The sequence below is a fragment of the Cajanus cajan genome, chromosome 7 (genome assembly GCF_000230855.2).
Source record: "Cajanus cajan strain Asha chromosome 7, NIPB_CcT2T_4, whole genome shotgun sequence".
Lineage (NCBI taxonomy): Eukaryota > Viridiplantae > Streptophyta > Magnoliopsida > Fabales > Fabaceae > Cajanus > Cajanus cajan.
Genome location: NC_138523.1, coordinates 54,037,250 through 54,053,973, shown reverse-complemented (window position 1 = coordinate 54,053,973; position 16,724 = coordinate 54,037,250). Strand labels below are relative to the sequence as shown.

At 30.7% G+C, this 16,724-nt stretch overlaps 2 protein-coding genes across 2 annotated transcripts; both read left to right on the top strand.

Annotated features, from left to right (window-relative positions):
• The first annotated feature begins 4,314 nt into the window (after positions 1 to 4,314).
• On the top strand, positions 4,315 to 7,942 carry LOC109795244 (pfkB-like carbohydrate kinase family protein). Its single transcript, XM_020354687.3, has 7 exons — positions 4,315 to 4,540; positions 5,555 to 5,763; positions 6,031 to 6,243; positions 6,329 to 6,526; positions 6,690 to 6,830; positions 7,171 to 7,287; positions 7,444 to 7,942. The coding sequence occupies exons 1-7, from the start codon at positions 4,519 to 4,521 to the stop codon at positions 7,567 to 7,569; spliced, it is 1,026 nt and encodes a 341-aa protein (XP_020210276.1). The 5' UTR covers positions 4,315 to 4,518; the 3' UTR covers positions 7,570 to 7,942.
• Positions 7,943 to 9,251: 1,309 nt separating this feature from the next.
• On the top strand, positions 9,252 to 13,649 carry LOC109795245 (junctophilin-like protein). Its single transcript, XM_020354688.3, has 7 exons — positions 9,252 to 9,560; positions 9,645 to 9,676; positions 10,703 to 10,800; positions 10,915 to 10,997; positions 12,422 to 12,499; positions 12,569 to 12,667; positions 13,172 to 13,649. The coding sequence occupies exons 1-7, from the start codon at positions 9,477 to 9,479 to the stop codon at positions 13,463 to 13,465; spliced, it is 768 nt and encodes a 255-aa protein (XP_020210277.1). The 5' UTR covers positions 9,252 to 9,476; the 3' UTR covers positions 13,466 to 13,649.
• Positions 13,650 to 16,724: the final 3,075 nt, after the last annotated feature.

The window sequence follows — 16,724 nt, the reverse complement described above, 5'->3', positions numbered from 1 at the left end:
ATTAACAATTTCGGCACAACTCAACAGCCAACATCATATAGATCGTTATCTCCTTGCGCGCCCGGCGCACTCGAGGTTGCGCCCAGCGCGGCTCAACCCGAGAGCACCAAGGCTCTCCCGCGCCTGGCACAATTCCCAATTGCGCCCAGCGCCTGCCTGGCAGAGACTCAAGGAATCTCGTGCGCTCAGCGGGGCCTAACCCGCGCCCAGCGTGGGGAAGGCAGAGACCTACCAAGGTCTCGCGCCCAGCGCAATTCGTAATTGCGTCCGGCGTGCTCTTGGCAGAGACTCCTAAGGAGCCTCCGCGCCCAGCGAGTTCAAGGTGCGCCTAGCGCGACCCAAGTATCCCAAAAAAACATGTTACTCTTGATATCGCACCCAGCGCAGCTCGAGTCACGCCCGGCGCGGGCCAACCAGAGACTCCCATTTACAAGCTCGCCCAGTGCACACAGCCTTGTGCCCGGCGGGCTTGCCTAAACAGAGTCTCCTGGTGGTCGCGCGCCCGGCGCGAAGAACAACGCCCAGCGCGAACTCATCAGTAACTCTCCCAAGTTCGAAAAATTCCCAAAACCTGCAAAATTTCACAGCAAACTCACATGCAAACGGTTCAAAATGCCACATTTTCATCAAGGAGCTTGAAAGTTCCAGCTTTGTACGCATGCAACAACAGATCAAAGAAATCCCAAATTTTTACTCCAAACCATAAAACTCCAAAACCCCAATTTTTCCAGCAACCCAGCCAAAACACAATCAATCACCAGCAGCCAGATGGGTTCCTACACCCATTTTTCAGTCAAAAACGCAGCCAAAATACTAACTTCCCTTACCTCAGTTTTGAAGAAAATCTGAGTTTCGGGTCTGCGGAGATTGGAGAAGAAGAGAAACTTGAATGAAGAAATGAGGAAATCTTCAGCTAGCCCTTGCCTAAGCTTGATCAGCACCTTCAGCTGCCAAGTATCACCACAAGCAAGAGGAAGAAAAGGAGAAGTGAGAGCCTTGAGAGGGGAAGAGAGAATTTTTCTAGTGAGAGTTGGGAGGGAAAATGTGTATATACCAGCCACGGGTCTCACAAAATATATTTACAATTCATATAAAAAGAGTGCCAAAAATTGAGTGAATATATGAATAAAAGACACTCAACAATATGGTGCCACAGATTAGTTGTTTCTAGTTCCTATCGATAATGACAAACATAAAAGAAACGTTTATATGGACCAATGTGATATGATCATAATTTTTAACCATTTTCTGCCACGATTCCATTTATGCCTTTTATATTATTAGTTTTCTTTGCATTCCGATCGAACAAAGGCTTAAAATACAAAGAGAGGAAGGTTAGGTAAAAAGTAGTTTTGCTTAAAATATATTATTTTTTTTAATTTAATTTATACACAATATTCGGTACAAAACACACACATATATATATATATATATATATATATATATATATATATATATATATATATATAATAAAATTTGATTGTTTTATGACATCATCCTATTCACTTATATGATGTTGGGATATGGCATCGATTATATCTTACTTAAAAAAGTTATGCGTATTTTTCTTTTAATCTTTATCATTTAAATATAATCAAATGATTTTACACAATAAAAATTCTATTGTTTTAATTTATATAACATTTAAGTATTTAGTTTTGAATCCTTATAAATTCAAAATTATAGGAATCGGTTACTAGTGATTTTATTTTGAAACTATACGGACTCCAAGTAAAAAAAAATTATTGTATAAGAAGCAAAACTGAAATCGGGAAAATCTATAATGATTAAAATATGTTTAAACCTATAGGTGTCAAGTGGAGAGGTTACTTTTAGACAATTAAAAAAAAAGAGTAAATCGTAAGGATCTTATTATGAATAATCAAAATTAAGAAATAAGGTACATAATATTAACATTTTCAAATATTGTGTAACCTTTATATATAAGCAATCATGTAATTTTAATTGACTTTTAAATTTGATATATAATTATATAATATTAATACTTTTTATTTTCATATAAGAATGAATCTCTTATTGTGTAACTTGACTTCTTGATTAAAAAGTTATAAATTTTATTATATTAATATTTTTCTTCCTACAAGGATTTATTTGAATTAAAGTATAAAATCACATAGTATAATTGTGTTAAAATTTAATGTTAATTTATTTAATTAATAAATAAAATGTCAAAAAATTTGACTACTTAACTAGTTGTAAAAAAAATATCATACCACGTTAAAGATAAGTGATTTTAAAAGTACACAAATATTTAACTATCTCTATAGAAGTTAACAACATATTATTTAATATACTTATTCTAATACATTCTCTATTATATATAAAAATTGAAAAATCTAAAATAAAGTAAAAATTATTAAATAAAAAGTAATTAAGATGCATCAAATTTTTTTGACTTGCAAAAATCAATAATAAAAAAGCGTGTTATAAAATGTAATATTAAATTTTGTTATTATATATGAACTGAGTAAGATCCTGATGTTTGAAATGAGTAAGATCTTGATGTTTGAAATGTCTCTAACTTCTTCAGATTTCCTTTTTTTTTTTGTTTAATATTATGTATTTACCTTCTTTTATGTTTCTCCATAACTAATGAGATAATTTTTCAACCTTCTAACCGAGTTTAACTGCTTGAATTAGTATCACTAAGAATAATCAGCAAGGTAACTTCTCAAGTTTAAATAAATTGATGAGTTTATATATAAACTACCAAACTTATATAAACTACCGATTTATATTAGCTAGGTTAGTACAATTATTTTGTTTTTCTTTCTTTTTTGACAGCATAGGTACATTAGTTTTAAGGTTATACATAATCGATTCTTATACAAAATATTATTCCTCCTTCTTCTTTATAAATATTCTTCTGAATTCTTTAGATGCAAGGCTGCAAGCTTTAAAGAGAATGTTAGGCCTTAAAATTTGTGCGATTAAGATTTAGATAAGGGTAGCTTAGTGACTTATATTAAATAACGTGAATCTCTTTCCTAGTTTAATAATAATATCGTAGTGTTACAATCTTCCTCAAGCCATAGACAAATACTATGAAAGCATTTCTTCTTCTTCTTAATTTTGTGAACAAGTATTTAGATAAATAAAAAATCAAATGCGTACCATTGTCGTGATATTTTTTTTATATAAATTTTTATATCAGTTAAAATATAAGTAATGTAGAAATTCAATTATTTTCTTTACTTCGATGACATCTATATTGATTACATAACCAATATAGAATGTTTTTCTTACCGATATAAAAACCACTTTGTGTAGTCGTGATTGTATGATCCACCAATAATTACTAACATTATGTAAATATATAAAAAAAATGATTGTTAATTTCATGCATTTGATAGCCCCACAATAATTAAATTCTAAACTAGAGTCCACCTAAATCCAATTAATTACTAATACTCAACATTCTGTTGATATTATTTAATTATAATTTATAATTTATACAGGTTAATATCACTGATTAGCATACGGCGAGATATTCCGAAAAGTGCATTTTAATTTTATGTCAAGATTTTTGTTCAGGAGAAAAGTTTCACAAGTGTGTTATTCACTGTGAATATTTCTATTATTACTTGAAATTACGAGGAGGAAATTAGAAGGAAGAAAAATGAGAAAGGATATTAACTGAAAAGGAAATAAAATATAAAAGACGCGTTGTTTTAATGAATAAAAATAAAAAATACATAAACTTTTTTAGACGAGTATAAACGGTTTCGTTAGCTGCATTTAAGGGTATTAATTATTAAACTTATAATATAATCTATAAATATTTAACAAATAAAAATTCGTAAAAATGAATTGTTATTAATTATTATTAGATTTGACAGGATTTAGTTTCGGATCAATATCAAAACCTATTTCAAACTAATTTTTTCTTATAAACTAGTCAATTGTTTTAATTTAACTAATAATGATAAATAATTAAATACTTACAGTTTTTTTTCTAAAAAAATCTCTTCACAGTATACTAATTACTAGTGTATGAATTATTATTATTATTATTATTATTTCAATTGAATTGATTAGTTTTTTAGCTGGTGACTTTAAAATATTGCGTGTATTACTTCAATGTAAAAAATAAAAAATAAACTTATACATATAATTCTCCCTTCGTTTATATAATTATATATCTATATGTATGGGCTTCCGATACTCATTTTTTTTTTCAAAATTACATTTTTTTAGATGAAAAATTACAATTTTCTTATAGATATACATTTTAATTTTTTATTTATAAATAATGTTTCTGGTCGTCGTGTTCTATATCGTCATGTATCACAGCGTATCATATAACCTTTGTATTAAACAGAGCAATACATCCATGCTTTTATAAATCCAACCCATTTATCTCTTCATTGCATTCCCTCTCTTCTCTGCATAAACTATAAACTTCCATAACACATTCCCTTCTTCTTCTTCTTCTTCTGCATTTACAATACTCTGTTTCTTGGTTTCAAATTCACCCCACAGCTTCATTGCTCAGAGATGGCCCAGTTTACCTCCTCAGGTTTCTCGTCTTTCCCCTCTTTCTTTCGCTGCCCGCATTTTTTTTTTGCTTGGGTGCTTATGTTTACGTAATTCGTTACTTGCAATCGTTGTTCAGTTGGCGGGGTTGTTTGTTTTCTTTCATTCAAACTGTGATTTTGAGCTAAAGATTGCATCTTTGCGTTTTTTTTATTGTGTTGGATGCCTGCTTTTATTGGATTTGTTTTGCTGAATCGGATTGGCGATCTTTTTGTTTTGTATGTGTTCTTCTGAACGTGTTGTTATCTTCTTTGTTTGCCATTGTCTGAAGTTGTTTCGCTGAATAATTAAGAGTTATCCGGGTTGTGATATCCGTGATTGCATGAAGAGAAATAGCATCATAACTGATATTAGGCATTTCCACAGTGTGCTATAAGATAGTTGATGTAAAGATCCAAATTTCTGGGTAAATTTTTAGTTTTTATTTTTCTTTCTTTCTTTCTTTCTTTATTTTTGTGTGTCTGGGATCCGTGTCTGATTTAGATCGCGCCTATTTGTTAACACTGCATTGAGGAGCAGAACTCATTGAAAAATTGAGGCCATTTTATTGGCTGGAATTTGGTTCAAGGTCATGGAAGAGCTCTAATACTCAACGAGTTGAGAGCTAACTCACAAGATGTCTTGGTTCGTTGCGAATTCTTTGATGGTTACTGTTGATATATTTTCGAGTAATATTTGAATACAAATACCCACACTTTTATCTTTGTGGATTTTGACTCTAAGGAAACAGATCTCACAACAGAAGATGGAATATCAACTTCGCCATTTAGGATTAATGTTAAACATGTTGAATGATTCTTCTGTCTCTGACTACCTAGCATGAGACTGTTTTATGGTATTCCACAATCGACATACAAATACACTTATAGAAGTCATCCTATCTCGAAGACGACATTTTCACCTTTTATAGTTTTAAGGGCTGCATCTTGGAATGTCCAACTTTTTTTTTGGTTTACTTACAGTTCATGTTGGTTACTAAGCAATTCCGTTTGTGCAGGTAAATCAGATGACCTCACAAAAGAAAACGGCAAGGAAAAAAGCCCACTCGTTGTTTGTTTTGGTGAAATGTTGATAGATTTTGTGCCAACAGTGGGTGGAGTGTCACTATGTGAAGCACCTGCTTTCAAGAAAGCTCCTGGTGGTGCTCCTGCCAATGTGGCTGTTGGCATCTCTAGGCTTGGTGGTTCATCAGCTTTCATAGGCAAGGTGTATTTTTTTATCCATGTCTGTTTATCCAGATGAATATTGGGTGTCTTGTAAGTTATTACTCTCCTCAGGCCTTGCAGCATGAATTTGTTCAAATCTACATATTTAAGATATTTGTCATATGTTATGTTGTTTAAAACTCTCTGAATAAGAATGTTCCGGTTACCTCACCCCCAAAAAAAACAGTGTGAGAGAGATATAGAGCATGCTTGCTTACTATACTGGATAAGAAAATCATAGCTTAATTCCTTGTCCTATGTGTTTTAGGTTGGAGCAGATGAATTTGGGTATATGTTGGCTGATATTTTAAAGCAGAACAATGTTGAGACATCTGGCGTGAAGTTTGACCCCAATGCAAGAACCGCATTAGCTTTTGTTACGCTTAGAGCTGATGGCGAGCGTGAGTTCTTGTTTTTCCGGAATCCTAGTGCTGATATGCTTCTTCAAGAGTCAGAGCTTGATAAAAATCTCATAAAGAAGGTGTTTTGAATTCCTACTGTACTTATAAAATGTGTCCTAAGAAGAGCTTTAGTTTATGTCCAGATACTCATGATATTTATCGCAGGCTAAAATATTCCATTATGGTTCCATCAGCTTGATTGATGAGCCGTGCAAGACGGCTCATCTTGCTGCTTTGAGAATTGCTAAAGAATCTGGTTGCATTCTTTCATATGATCCAAATTTGAGATTGGCACTCTGGCCATCAGCTGAGGCTGCAAGGGAAGGCATAAGGAGTATATGGGATCAAGCCGATGTCATAAAGGTATATTTTATGTGGCAAGAAGAATTTTATATGATCTTCTTTATAAAAGCCAATAAACATTTAAATTTGTTTTTTTATTTTCCTGTTTTATTTTTGAAAATAAGCATTCTGTCATTCCCCCCCGCCAAGCAAACCAGATGTGATGGGTTTTATGTTTGCGCAGATAAGTGAGGAAGAGATTACATTTTTGACTGGTGGTGATGATCCTTATGATGATGATGTTGTATTAAAGAAGCTTTTTCACCCTAATCTCAAGCTTTTAATTGTTACTGAAGGGTCAGAAGGTTGTAGATATTACACCAAGGTAAGTCTGTCGAAGTGATTTGACTATGATGCCAATTGTCTAATTGGTGTCGTAATCCCTCTTTTCATCATTTTCTTTGTTGTCTGACCCTCTGCCGGTGTGTGCTTGAATCAACATTTGTTACTCTAATGAGTGGGCTGAATTGATGTTTGTGACATTTGTAAATTTGAGAATGTTCCATTCCATCATGTTATAATGTACTTGATGACTACTAGTACTAGCTACATGTAAATCTGATACTTGATGACTTATTGAATTTGATGTTCAATTCACATGCTTTTTGGGAATAATGATCATTGATCAGTGTTCAGCTAATGGTAATTGCCTAATTTCTGTTCAGGAGTTTAGGGGTAGGGTTGCTGGTGTTAAAGTTAATTCTGTTGACACAACTGGCGCTGGTGATGCATTTGTTAGTGGGATTATCTATAGCTTAGCTTCTGACCAAAGTCTTTTCCAGGTAATTTTTATACTCTATGCTGTTTATCAAATAATAATTTCATTGTAATTGGTAATGATTTCAGTTTTCTGTACAAAACTTTTATTAGAATTCTGTCTGAAACATACATATGAAATTGAATTTATTGAGAGTTGATGCATTTATTTTGTGTGGCAGAATGAGGAGCGTCTACGAAAAGCTCTATATTTTGCCAATGTATGTGGTGCCATAACGGTAACAGAGAGAGGAGCAATTCCTGCACTACCTACAAAAGAAGCTGTTCTGCAATTCAGCCAAAACTGACAGTTAGTTCTTGTCACCAAACTCAAATGTAATTTTTGTTTTTAACTTTAAGCTATAGTTTGAGTCTTGCTGAGCTTCGTGTATCCTCCTTCTCATCGGGGTTGTATTTTTCTTATATATATTCAATTTACATTGCTCTCTCAAGCTATGTCTTATAGCAGTTGAGCACACAAATTAACGTTTTGGTTCAAATGTAGTAGATCTGTAATAAATCGAAGGTATAGTAGTATAAGAAAATGAAAAAAATGAGATAATATCTTCTTTTTCTATGTACATCACACTGCTGGAATGATGTGGAGTAGCCTTATGTGTGTTTTGTTGTTGAAAACTTGCAGACATATATTGAACGGGAATGATACAAGAGCTTGTTTTATATTTTGGTGACTTGGGAAGAGTGATTTTACGGTTAAAACGAATTTTCAAACATTTTCTAAGTTAAAATTGCATGACAGAAAGATTTTCAACTTATATGTTCATTGATATGGCTTGATAACTGGTCCATTCAACTGAAAAATTGGTGAATCTGGTACGTCAACAATCTGAATAATTCAAAAAACAGATGCAAATTAAGTCGTTTGAATTGGATCAGAACAAGTGAAAATTAGTGGCAATTGAGATATAATTAAAACTCCGTCAAATAATTTGTTGCCATTTATTATTTTATTATTTCTCTTTTTATTTTATTTTATTGGGTATACAATATGATTTTTATATCAATTTAATATTTTACATAATTCAATCATACTAATGTCCATGAAAAAAAAAAACTAATTTAACAAAGTGGTTTTTGCCTATTTGAAGACTTTCGTTGGAGAACCATTGCAGTCCATGACTATGACATACAATCACCAGATTCACCACTCTTGGGCTAGTGCGGAAGAATTGGACAAGATGGACAACTGCAAATGTATTACCGTCCACTAAATAGTGATTAATAAGCTACTTTTATTTATTTATTAAAACATACTCATATTATATCCAACTGAATAATGTTTTGAGAAGATAAGATCAGTGAATATGAACCAAGGGTAATTCCTAGAGTCCCTAGCAATAATATTATGGGAGACTAAATTTGCTTGTCTTCTAGTAAAGTCAACAACATAACAATGTGGGAGCAAATTTGCTTCTGTGTTACTATTTTCATGTACATTTTATTTGAGATAATTTTTTAAAATTTTAAATAAAAATAAAAAATTATTAAATGAAGATTATGAAAAATTGTAAAAAAAAATTAATATATAAGAATTGTACATTATTTTATTGATGTGAGTAGTTAAAAAAAACACATTATTATATTATTACATAAGATAAATGTGTTAACTTTTATAAAAATCATTTTAAAATTCATGCCTTAAATAGTTTTTGATTAGGTTTACATAGTAAAAAAAATATTTGAAGAGAGCTCTAATTTTATGGATCATTAATCTTCAAAGACTTTGGTTGGCCACTTTTAAAAATATTTTTTTAATAAAATTTTTTCCATTTATAATATTCAAATTCGAAATTTTGTTAGAGATAATCCTAATTTAATATTCAAACAAAATGAGAATCTAATTCTTAATTTTTTTGGATGAATTGTATAATGCGTTTATTTAAAAGAATTTAACGTAATTTTGACGAAAAAACGTGAAGGTGAGGTGAGATGCTAATCCAAACATGGTATAACGTGTTAGGCACGTGCAAACGAGTAAAAGCTCCATCCACGATAACTGTGCAACTGTAACACAGACCATTTTTGCTTTGGGTTCTTCAAACCGCTTTTTTATTTTTTTTTTCCTTGAACCGGACGTCGGTGGAGACGGTCGAACCGGGTCGAAGCCGTTGCTCGAAAATCTTAAACCGGAGGACGGCGGACGCTTGCGGTGGCACACGACGGAGTGTTGGAATGCGAGTGATCGGATTCCGAAATGGCTTCGAACCCTTCTCTTCTCCCTGAGATCGGACCCGACGGTCTCCCTAAAGAAGCTCCCGTCATCAGCTACACCGAGAAGGTTCTCTTTCTCTCCATCGCCGTAGTCCTTTCGCTTTCTCATCACTGCATTATTTCTTCATTGTTTCTCTTCTTCTTGTTGCAGATCATCGAAGCAGAACAGCTTCAATTGCAGAAGTAAATTCTCTCTCTATTTCTCTTTTTTCGGATCTCCCTATCATTTGCTCTCCATTTTTAACTGTTATTATCCGCTTTCACTTACCGCATTGCTTGGATTTAGCTTATTTTATTCTCGCGTTGAAATCGAATTTGATCATGTATATGCTGTTTTCATCTACTTATGGAGAGAGTTTTGGGAGAAATTTTAGATTCTAGAATGAATTTATGTAGTTCTGCGATTCTCTATTCAATATCATGTAACCAATGACTATGGAGTGGAAGATGTAGAGTTGATTTTCATATATACCAGGATAGAACATAGGAGATGACTTGAATGTTCTTTATTGGGATGATAGAACGAAGCAATAACATTTTTTGTGTATTATGATATTCATAAAGCTTGAAGAACCGGAAATATGTTGCTAGCAGAAGGAAGTAAAGGCGATGATTTTTGCATTAAAGTGTTGGTTGGAATGTTAAGGTGAATGGAATTCATTGCGATGTTTTGGTGATGGTAACACTTAAATCCATTTTTATGATGTGCTACAAGGTTGGTGCAGGTGTTGGCAGGACTCGTGTATACAATGGAATTTGGATAGTTGGCTCTCTTAAAAAAATATAACTGTGATTACACTGTTCTGAACTTGTAACTTAGTATAAAATATGTAGATAATGAAGTAAGAACTATGTTTTGTGTTTAAAGCCAATCAATAGGTTGAGATCACGGAAGAGAAATATTTGTTACTTTCTCAATTATGATACTGATATCTAGTTTGAACATACAAGACTTTTGGGATTTTGGTGATTAATCTTGTGAAATGTGAATAATAAGAAAGCGGTAAATTTGTTGTCTTGATAAAAACAAGATCTTGGGTAGTTTTGAATGTCCTGTGATCCCTTTTCTCCACTATTGTATGGTGGGATTGCTGGCTAACTTTAAAGATTGAATGAGGCATTTATTTAGTGCCAGTTGCCACTGAATACTTTATGTAGACAAATAAGTAACTGGACTCAATCATCTTGACCTCTAATTATTATTTTCAGATACATTCAAGAAAACTATTCTAAAATTCGTGATGTGGAGCGTGAGCTTGCAAATCTTTCACTGGAGATGAAACTTACAGCTGGGCCAAAAAAAGCAGGTTTCTACATACTATTGTTGCTCTTTCTGGCATAAATTTAAAAATGTTGTTCTTCCCTGGTTTTTTTAGTGAAATGACTTTGCTTTACTTTTTATACATGATGCATACTTTAAGCACTTGAACATTTGAGAAAGAAGATAGAGGCATCGACAGAAAAAATCCGCATGGCCAAGCTAAAGGAAGAACAGGCACGAAAGGTCTGTTACTCTTATAATTTAATATTCTCCATTTTTCTCCTGCAATTTCATAATATCAAAATTTTAGTGGTATTGGTGCTATATACTGCATCATGCCAGCACCAGACCTGCTTAATTTAGCTTCTGATCTTGAATTCACTATTAATGAAGTTGCTGGAATAGATAATGAGGATACATATGTTAATGAAAACCCGTGATGTTTAGAATTGTCCATAGTGTACTGAATAGGCTTATAGTTTAAAGTGCATTGGAGATATATTGATTTCTTACTCATTAAGGATCACATAAATATATGTTAATGAACACCCGTGATGTTTAGAATTGTCCATAGTGTACTGAATAGGCTTATAGGTTAAAGTGCGTTGGAGATATATTGATTTCTTAGTAAGTATCACATAAATTGGAGATAATATCGTTTAAGCACTTTACCCAGCAAATGCAAATAAATTTGTAATAAAAAAATCATTCAATAGTAGTAAATAAAATGAAGGCTTAATTGTATTTTTGATCCCTCCAATATTGCAATTGTGCAATTTTGGTTTTCAAGATTTTAATTGAGTAATTTTAGTCCATCAATTATCGCAATTGTATGATTTTGGTCTTTTAAATTTTAATTGAGCAATTTTAGTCTCTTAAATATTGCAATTGTATGATTTTAGTATTTTTCATTAAAAATTTAATAATTTTTGTTGATACGGTACTAATGGGTGACATGATTTTTCGGTATTTTTAATTAATTTTCTTCTAATATATTTATCTTATCAAATATAATTATATTTTTGTAAAAGCATATTAATATAATATAATTTATATTTATAAAAATATTAATTTATCTATAAATATACTAATAATATCATAATACTAATGATATATAAATTTTATTTATTTAGTAATAATAAATATATATGTATATATATATATATCATTTAATACATAAATAAAAATTATGGTATATGTAACTTAAATTATTAGATTTTTAATGATATGTTTTGAAATCAGACTAAAATTGTTCAATTAAAAATTTCGAAATCAAAATTATACAATTGTGATATTTGTGGAATAAAATTGTTGAAATAAAATTAAGGAAACTAAAATTGCACAATTGTGATACCTGAAGGAACAAAAACACATTTAAGCCTAAAATAAATATCGATTTAGTTTTATGTAATTAGTTTTCCCTCTATCTGTTTTTGTGTATGTTGAAAGAGGAAGAGTTTGTTTTACAAGATATCTGCAGTCTGAACCATTATTTGTGCGAACAACACAAATGAATTGATTGTTATTCTTTTAATTTTGCTCTTAATAATATTGTCTGTATGGATATGGATAAGGGTAGGTGATTTGAATCATTTGATCTACAATATCAATTGGTATGCTAAGTACCTTGTCAAATATAATTGACATCTTAAATAATTGTGCTCTAGGTGTGGGAATCAGCATCAAAAGTAGTAAGAGACGAGGAATCCATAAAGCAAAAGCTATGTGAAGACTTGAGTAATCTGGTAAATAGTGTTAAAAGAAGACATAATATGCTACTGTTTAGCTGGTTGTTTGACACTAATCTTATACAGGTTCAAGAAAGCAGTAACTCTCAGTTTGCTCGGCTGGAAGAATTAAAAAGAAGATTGGAAGCTCTGAATCCTAGTCGCGCATCAACTAATCTTTATCATGTATGTTTTTTCCTCACTTTATTCAACATTATTACATCTGTATAGTTACTAGTTAGTGATGGCTTCTAAGCTACCCACCTAATTTTGGTTTATATTTCTTTTTGGAACTCTGTACCAGAGTGTACAATAACTTGCGCTTTCTGCCCAACCAAATGAGCTGATTTTGGAGTATATGATACTTAATGCCCTTAATGAATTAACTGTTTTTTAGAACTTCTAACCATATGTCTCGAGCTTCATCTATAATAAGTCTCTCTGCTACGAAACTGGTAATATTCCATTTGGAATTGTGGACATGAGTTGTTGCCTTGTTGGACGAAGGGGAACCTGCTTGCATGTTCCGACTTTTTTAACTGAAAATATTGCATTTTACTTCACGGTTTCACCATGTTGATGGCTAGATGCTCTACATTTAAACGGACTCTCATGCACAATGCATGCTTTTGCATATGCATTTTCATACTTCATCAGTAATGTTAAAATAGTGCACTTGAATTATATTAGGATGGGAGATCAGGAGGTTCTTCTCTGGATAGTATAGCCCAACATGGTTCCTCTGTTCCCAATGCAAAGGAATCAAATGAGGGATCAACCGAGAGTGTTCCCAACCAAAGTAATGGTCAGAAAGTCGCAGTGACAAATGAGCCTAATCAGCAGCCTCAAAATGAAGGCGAAGGAAGAAGTAAAAAGAAAGTGAACTACCAATTAAAAGGAAAGGGAATCGGTGCTGTGGCCAAGGGTAGGTCTTCTACTCCTGGATGGACTGGGGCTGGCTTCGATGTTGATGGTAGAACCTGAGAATATTATAGTAAGATATTACTGCTCTAAATTCATTTTGGGTGAGAACTCCGTACTTTCTGTGCAAGTTATGTATATCCTTTTTGTTCTTGTTTAGTTGTTACAATTATTAACTTGGAAGTGTAATCTCTTTCCCCAATTATATTGTTTCCGTGACGGTTGACGCAGACTAATATTTTAAAAATCTGGCGTGATCTTTAATCAGAAAGGAAGAATATCACCTGGAATTTATAATTAAATACGCAATTTAAGCCATCAAATTTAATTTAATAACTGTATTTAGATGTTTTCATTTTCCACGACAATCAAGACTTCTTATATATATATATATATATATATATATATATATATATATATATATATATATATATATATATATATATATATATATATATATAAAAGAAAAAGCAGTGTTATTAAAATCAGCATGGGCCGACTGGTCTAATTGATTGGACCAGGAACAGGTAGTGCTACTGGTCCAAGTCCAAGCTGATAACTGAATCTCGGGGCATGCAATTGAAATGGAGAAAATGAGGTTAATCGGTGGTTCTTCGGTTAAATCCACAAACTGGTTGCCTCCTCTCGGGCCGGTTCTTACACTTAGAGACACATCCACTTTTTTTTTTTTTTTTTTTTCTGCACTGCACGATTTGCGAGACCCACGTTCTAATTTCTGATTACAGGCTATTATAGCTATTATAATTTTATGCTGTTGCATGCTCAAACTATATGCTCATAATCACGTTTTCAAATAATAACTTTTTAGTAAAATAATAATTTTTTTATAAAGTTACTCTATTAAATAATTCATAGTTTATAATGAATTAAATTTTGACAATCTAATTTTTAAATTAAAAGATTTTAATAAATAGATGAAGTTTATAGTTTTTTATAATTTAAAAAAATTATTTGATATTTTATTATATTTATTCACATTGTCTATATTCACGAAAATACATTAGGTTAATTTAAATATATATAACAAAATATTATACTATTTTCAAATTTTGTAAAAGTTTGTAGAGTTCTATTTTTGTTAAAAAAAATTAAGGTTAAAATATTTTTTAATTTATATAGTTTCATTTTATCTTTTAATCCTTATAATTTAAAAAAATTAAAGTTAAAATATTTTTTAATTCATATAATTTTTTTTTGTTTTTAGTCTCTATAATTTAAAATATATATATATATATATATAGTTCTTATACTTGTTTTTTTTCAATTATCTTTACTCTCTATAGTTTAAAGTAATTCTTTTTATATAGTTTTTATACTTCTAGTTTTGTAAGCATTTTAGTTTATATTAATTTTTTTTTGTAACGTTTTGTTTTATGTTGATATCCTATAAGTTTTCAATTTTGTTTGAATAAAATAAATTATGTCTCAACAATGGATATTGTAAGGGAAAGTATAAAAAAGACACAAATCTTAATTTAGAGTAATTTTAACAAAATAAATTTGATATCAAACACATAAGGTTAAATTAATACTTATTTTTGTTACGACAATACAAAATAAAATTTACAAAAAAAAATGGCAATGATGATTAAAATAATTAAAAATTTACAAATATAGAATTAAAAAGATTTATTTTAAAGTATAGAGATTTAAGAAGATTAAAAATGATTAGTATAATTACTACAAATGTTTATTTTAAACTATAAGGTAAAATAAGTAAAATTATAAATATTAAAAATGTAACATCCTAAATTTTATACAATAGTTAATTATTATAGGCTTAAATATGTTTTTAATCCCTCAAATTTAAGGTAAATCTGTTTTTGGTCCCTCAAATTAAAATTTTTATTTTTAATCCCTGTAATTTCAAAAAATCTTATTTTAGTCCTTATATTCAAATTTTGTTAAGAAATTTATCAAATATTATTATATAAAATCTACTTATCGGTATCCCTATTAGTGAAAATATCATATTAAATCTGATTAATATCTCATAACTGTCTTAATTAGTCACTTTCAAATATGTTATTGGTGATTTAAGGGACTAAAACAAGATTTTTAAAATTTATAAGAACTAAAAACAACAGTTTTAAATTTGAGGGACCAAAAACAAATTTACCTTAAATTTGAGAGACTAAAAACATATTTAAGCCATTATTATATTTATGAAAATTATTTTCTTATAGTTATTAATTAATAAAAAGGTTTACTTTATAGAACATTTTAGATATTTCAAATAATTGATTATTATTTATTTTTTTATATTTATGAAGATTATTAAATGAGTTTATAATTAAATAATAAATATTATTTATTATTATTATTATTATTTTGGTATTTTAAAAGGCCCGGAACCGCCCGTTCAACTTTTTACGACCCTTTCCAATTATGGTTGTTCTCAAAAGTGGAACAGGCCGTTCCAAATCTTTAAAGAGACCTATTTTTGTTAGCCCAAAACGAGCCGTTCCCAAACTGGAACGGGACGTTCCAAGCTACGAAAAGTGCCTGAAGACCATAGTTGAGAACGAACTGTTTCAATTATGGTCGTTATGAGTAAAATTTAAGCCCAGAACGGTGCGTTTTGGTTTAAGAACGGGTCGTTTGGGTCTTGAGAACGGGCCGTTCCAGTGCTAAATATTTCACAAAACGAATGGGTCCAGAACGGGTCGTTTCGGATTCAGAACGAGCCTTTCTGGCCACTCCAGACTTCTATAAATACGAGGGAGAGACTGTGAAAAATTATAACGGAGGTGAAAAAGAGAGAAAGAAAGAGAGAGAGAGAGAGAGAAAGAGGGAAAGAGAGAAAAAGTGAGTAGAATGTAGAAATAGGATCTTGAAGATTTTTTCGCAGATAAGTCGATGTTTTAAGGTAGGGGGAGGAAAACTTTATCTTTTTTAAAATTTTAATACTATTTTGTTTACTTAATTATGTTATTTTATTTTGTATTTGTTTAGTGAGGTATTCTTAACCTCGTTTATTTGTTTAACTTATGATATTTATTTTTATCCATAATAATTAATAAGGTGTTCATATTTTATGTTTTTAATTATTTAATAATGATTATCATTTTCATTTATATGATTGGGACTCTTAATATATTCTTCTTACGTAAATATTATTCAAATTTATTTAATGTAAATATATTTTATAATCAACTATAATATAGTTTTGATATCTTGGACTTGTCTTGTTGTTATTTCTTTATGTATTTATGAAGATAAATATTATTTTATGGTCATAAAAGATAAAGTTTGAATTATTTATAGCCGAAAGTTTGTCCTTGAAGATTTAAATGAGTAA

Coding starts and splice junctions, on each gene's coding strand:
- LOC109795244 (XM_020354687.3), top strand. CDS start 4,519: ATGGCCCAGTTTACCTCCTCAG. Junction 5,764..6,030: donor CATCAGCTTTCATAGGCAAG/GTGTATTTTTTT, acceptor TATGTGTTTTAG/GTTGGAGCAGATGAATTTGG. Junction 6,527..6,689: donor ATCAAGCCGATGTCATAAAG/GTATATTTTATG, acceptor ATGTTTGCGCAG/ATAAGTGAGGAAGAGATTAC.
- LOC109795245 (XM_020354688.3), top strand. CDS start 9,477: ATGGCTTCGAACCCTTCTCTTCTCCCTGAGATCGGACCCGACGGTCTC. Junction 9,561..9,644: donor TCATCAGCTACACCGAGAAG/GTTCTCTTTCTC, acceptor TTCTTGTTGCAG/ATCATCGAAGCAGAACAGCT. Junction 9,677..10,702: donor GAACAGCTTCAATTGCAGAA/GTAAATTCTCTC, acceptor TATTATTTTCAG/ATACATTCAAGAAAACTATT.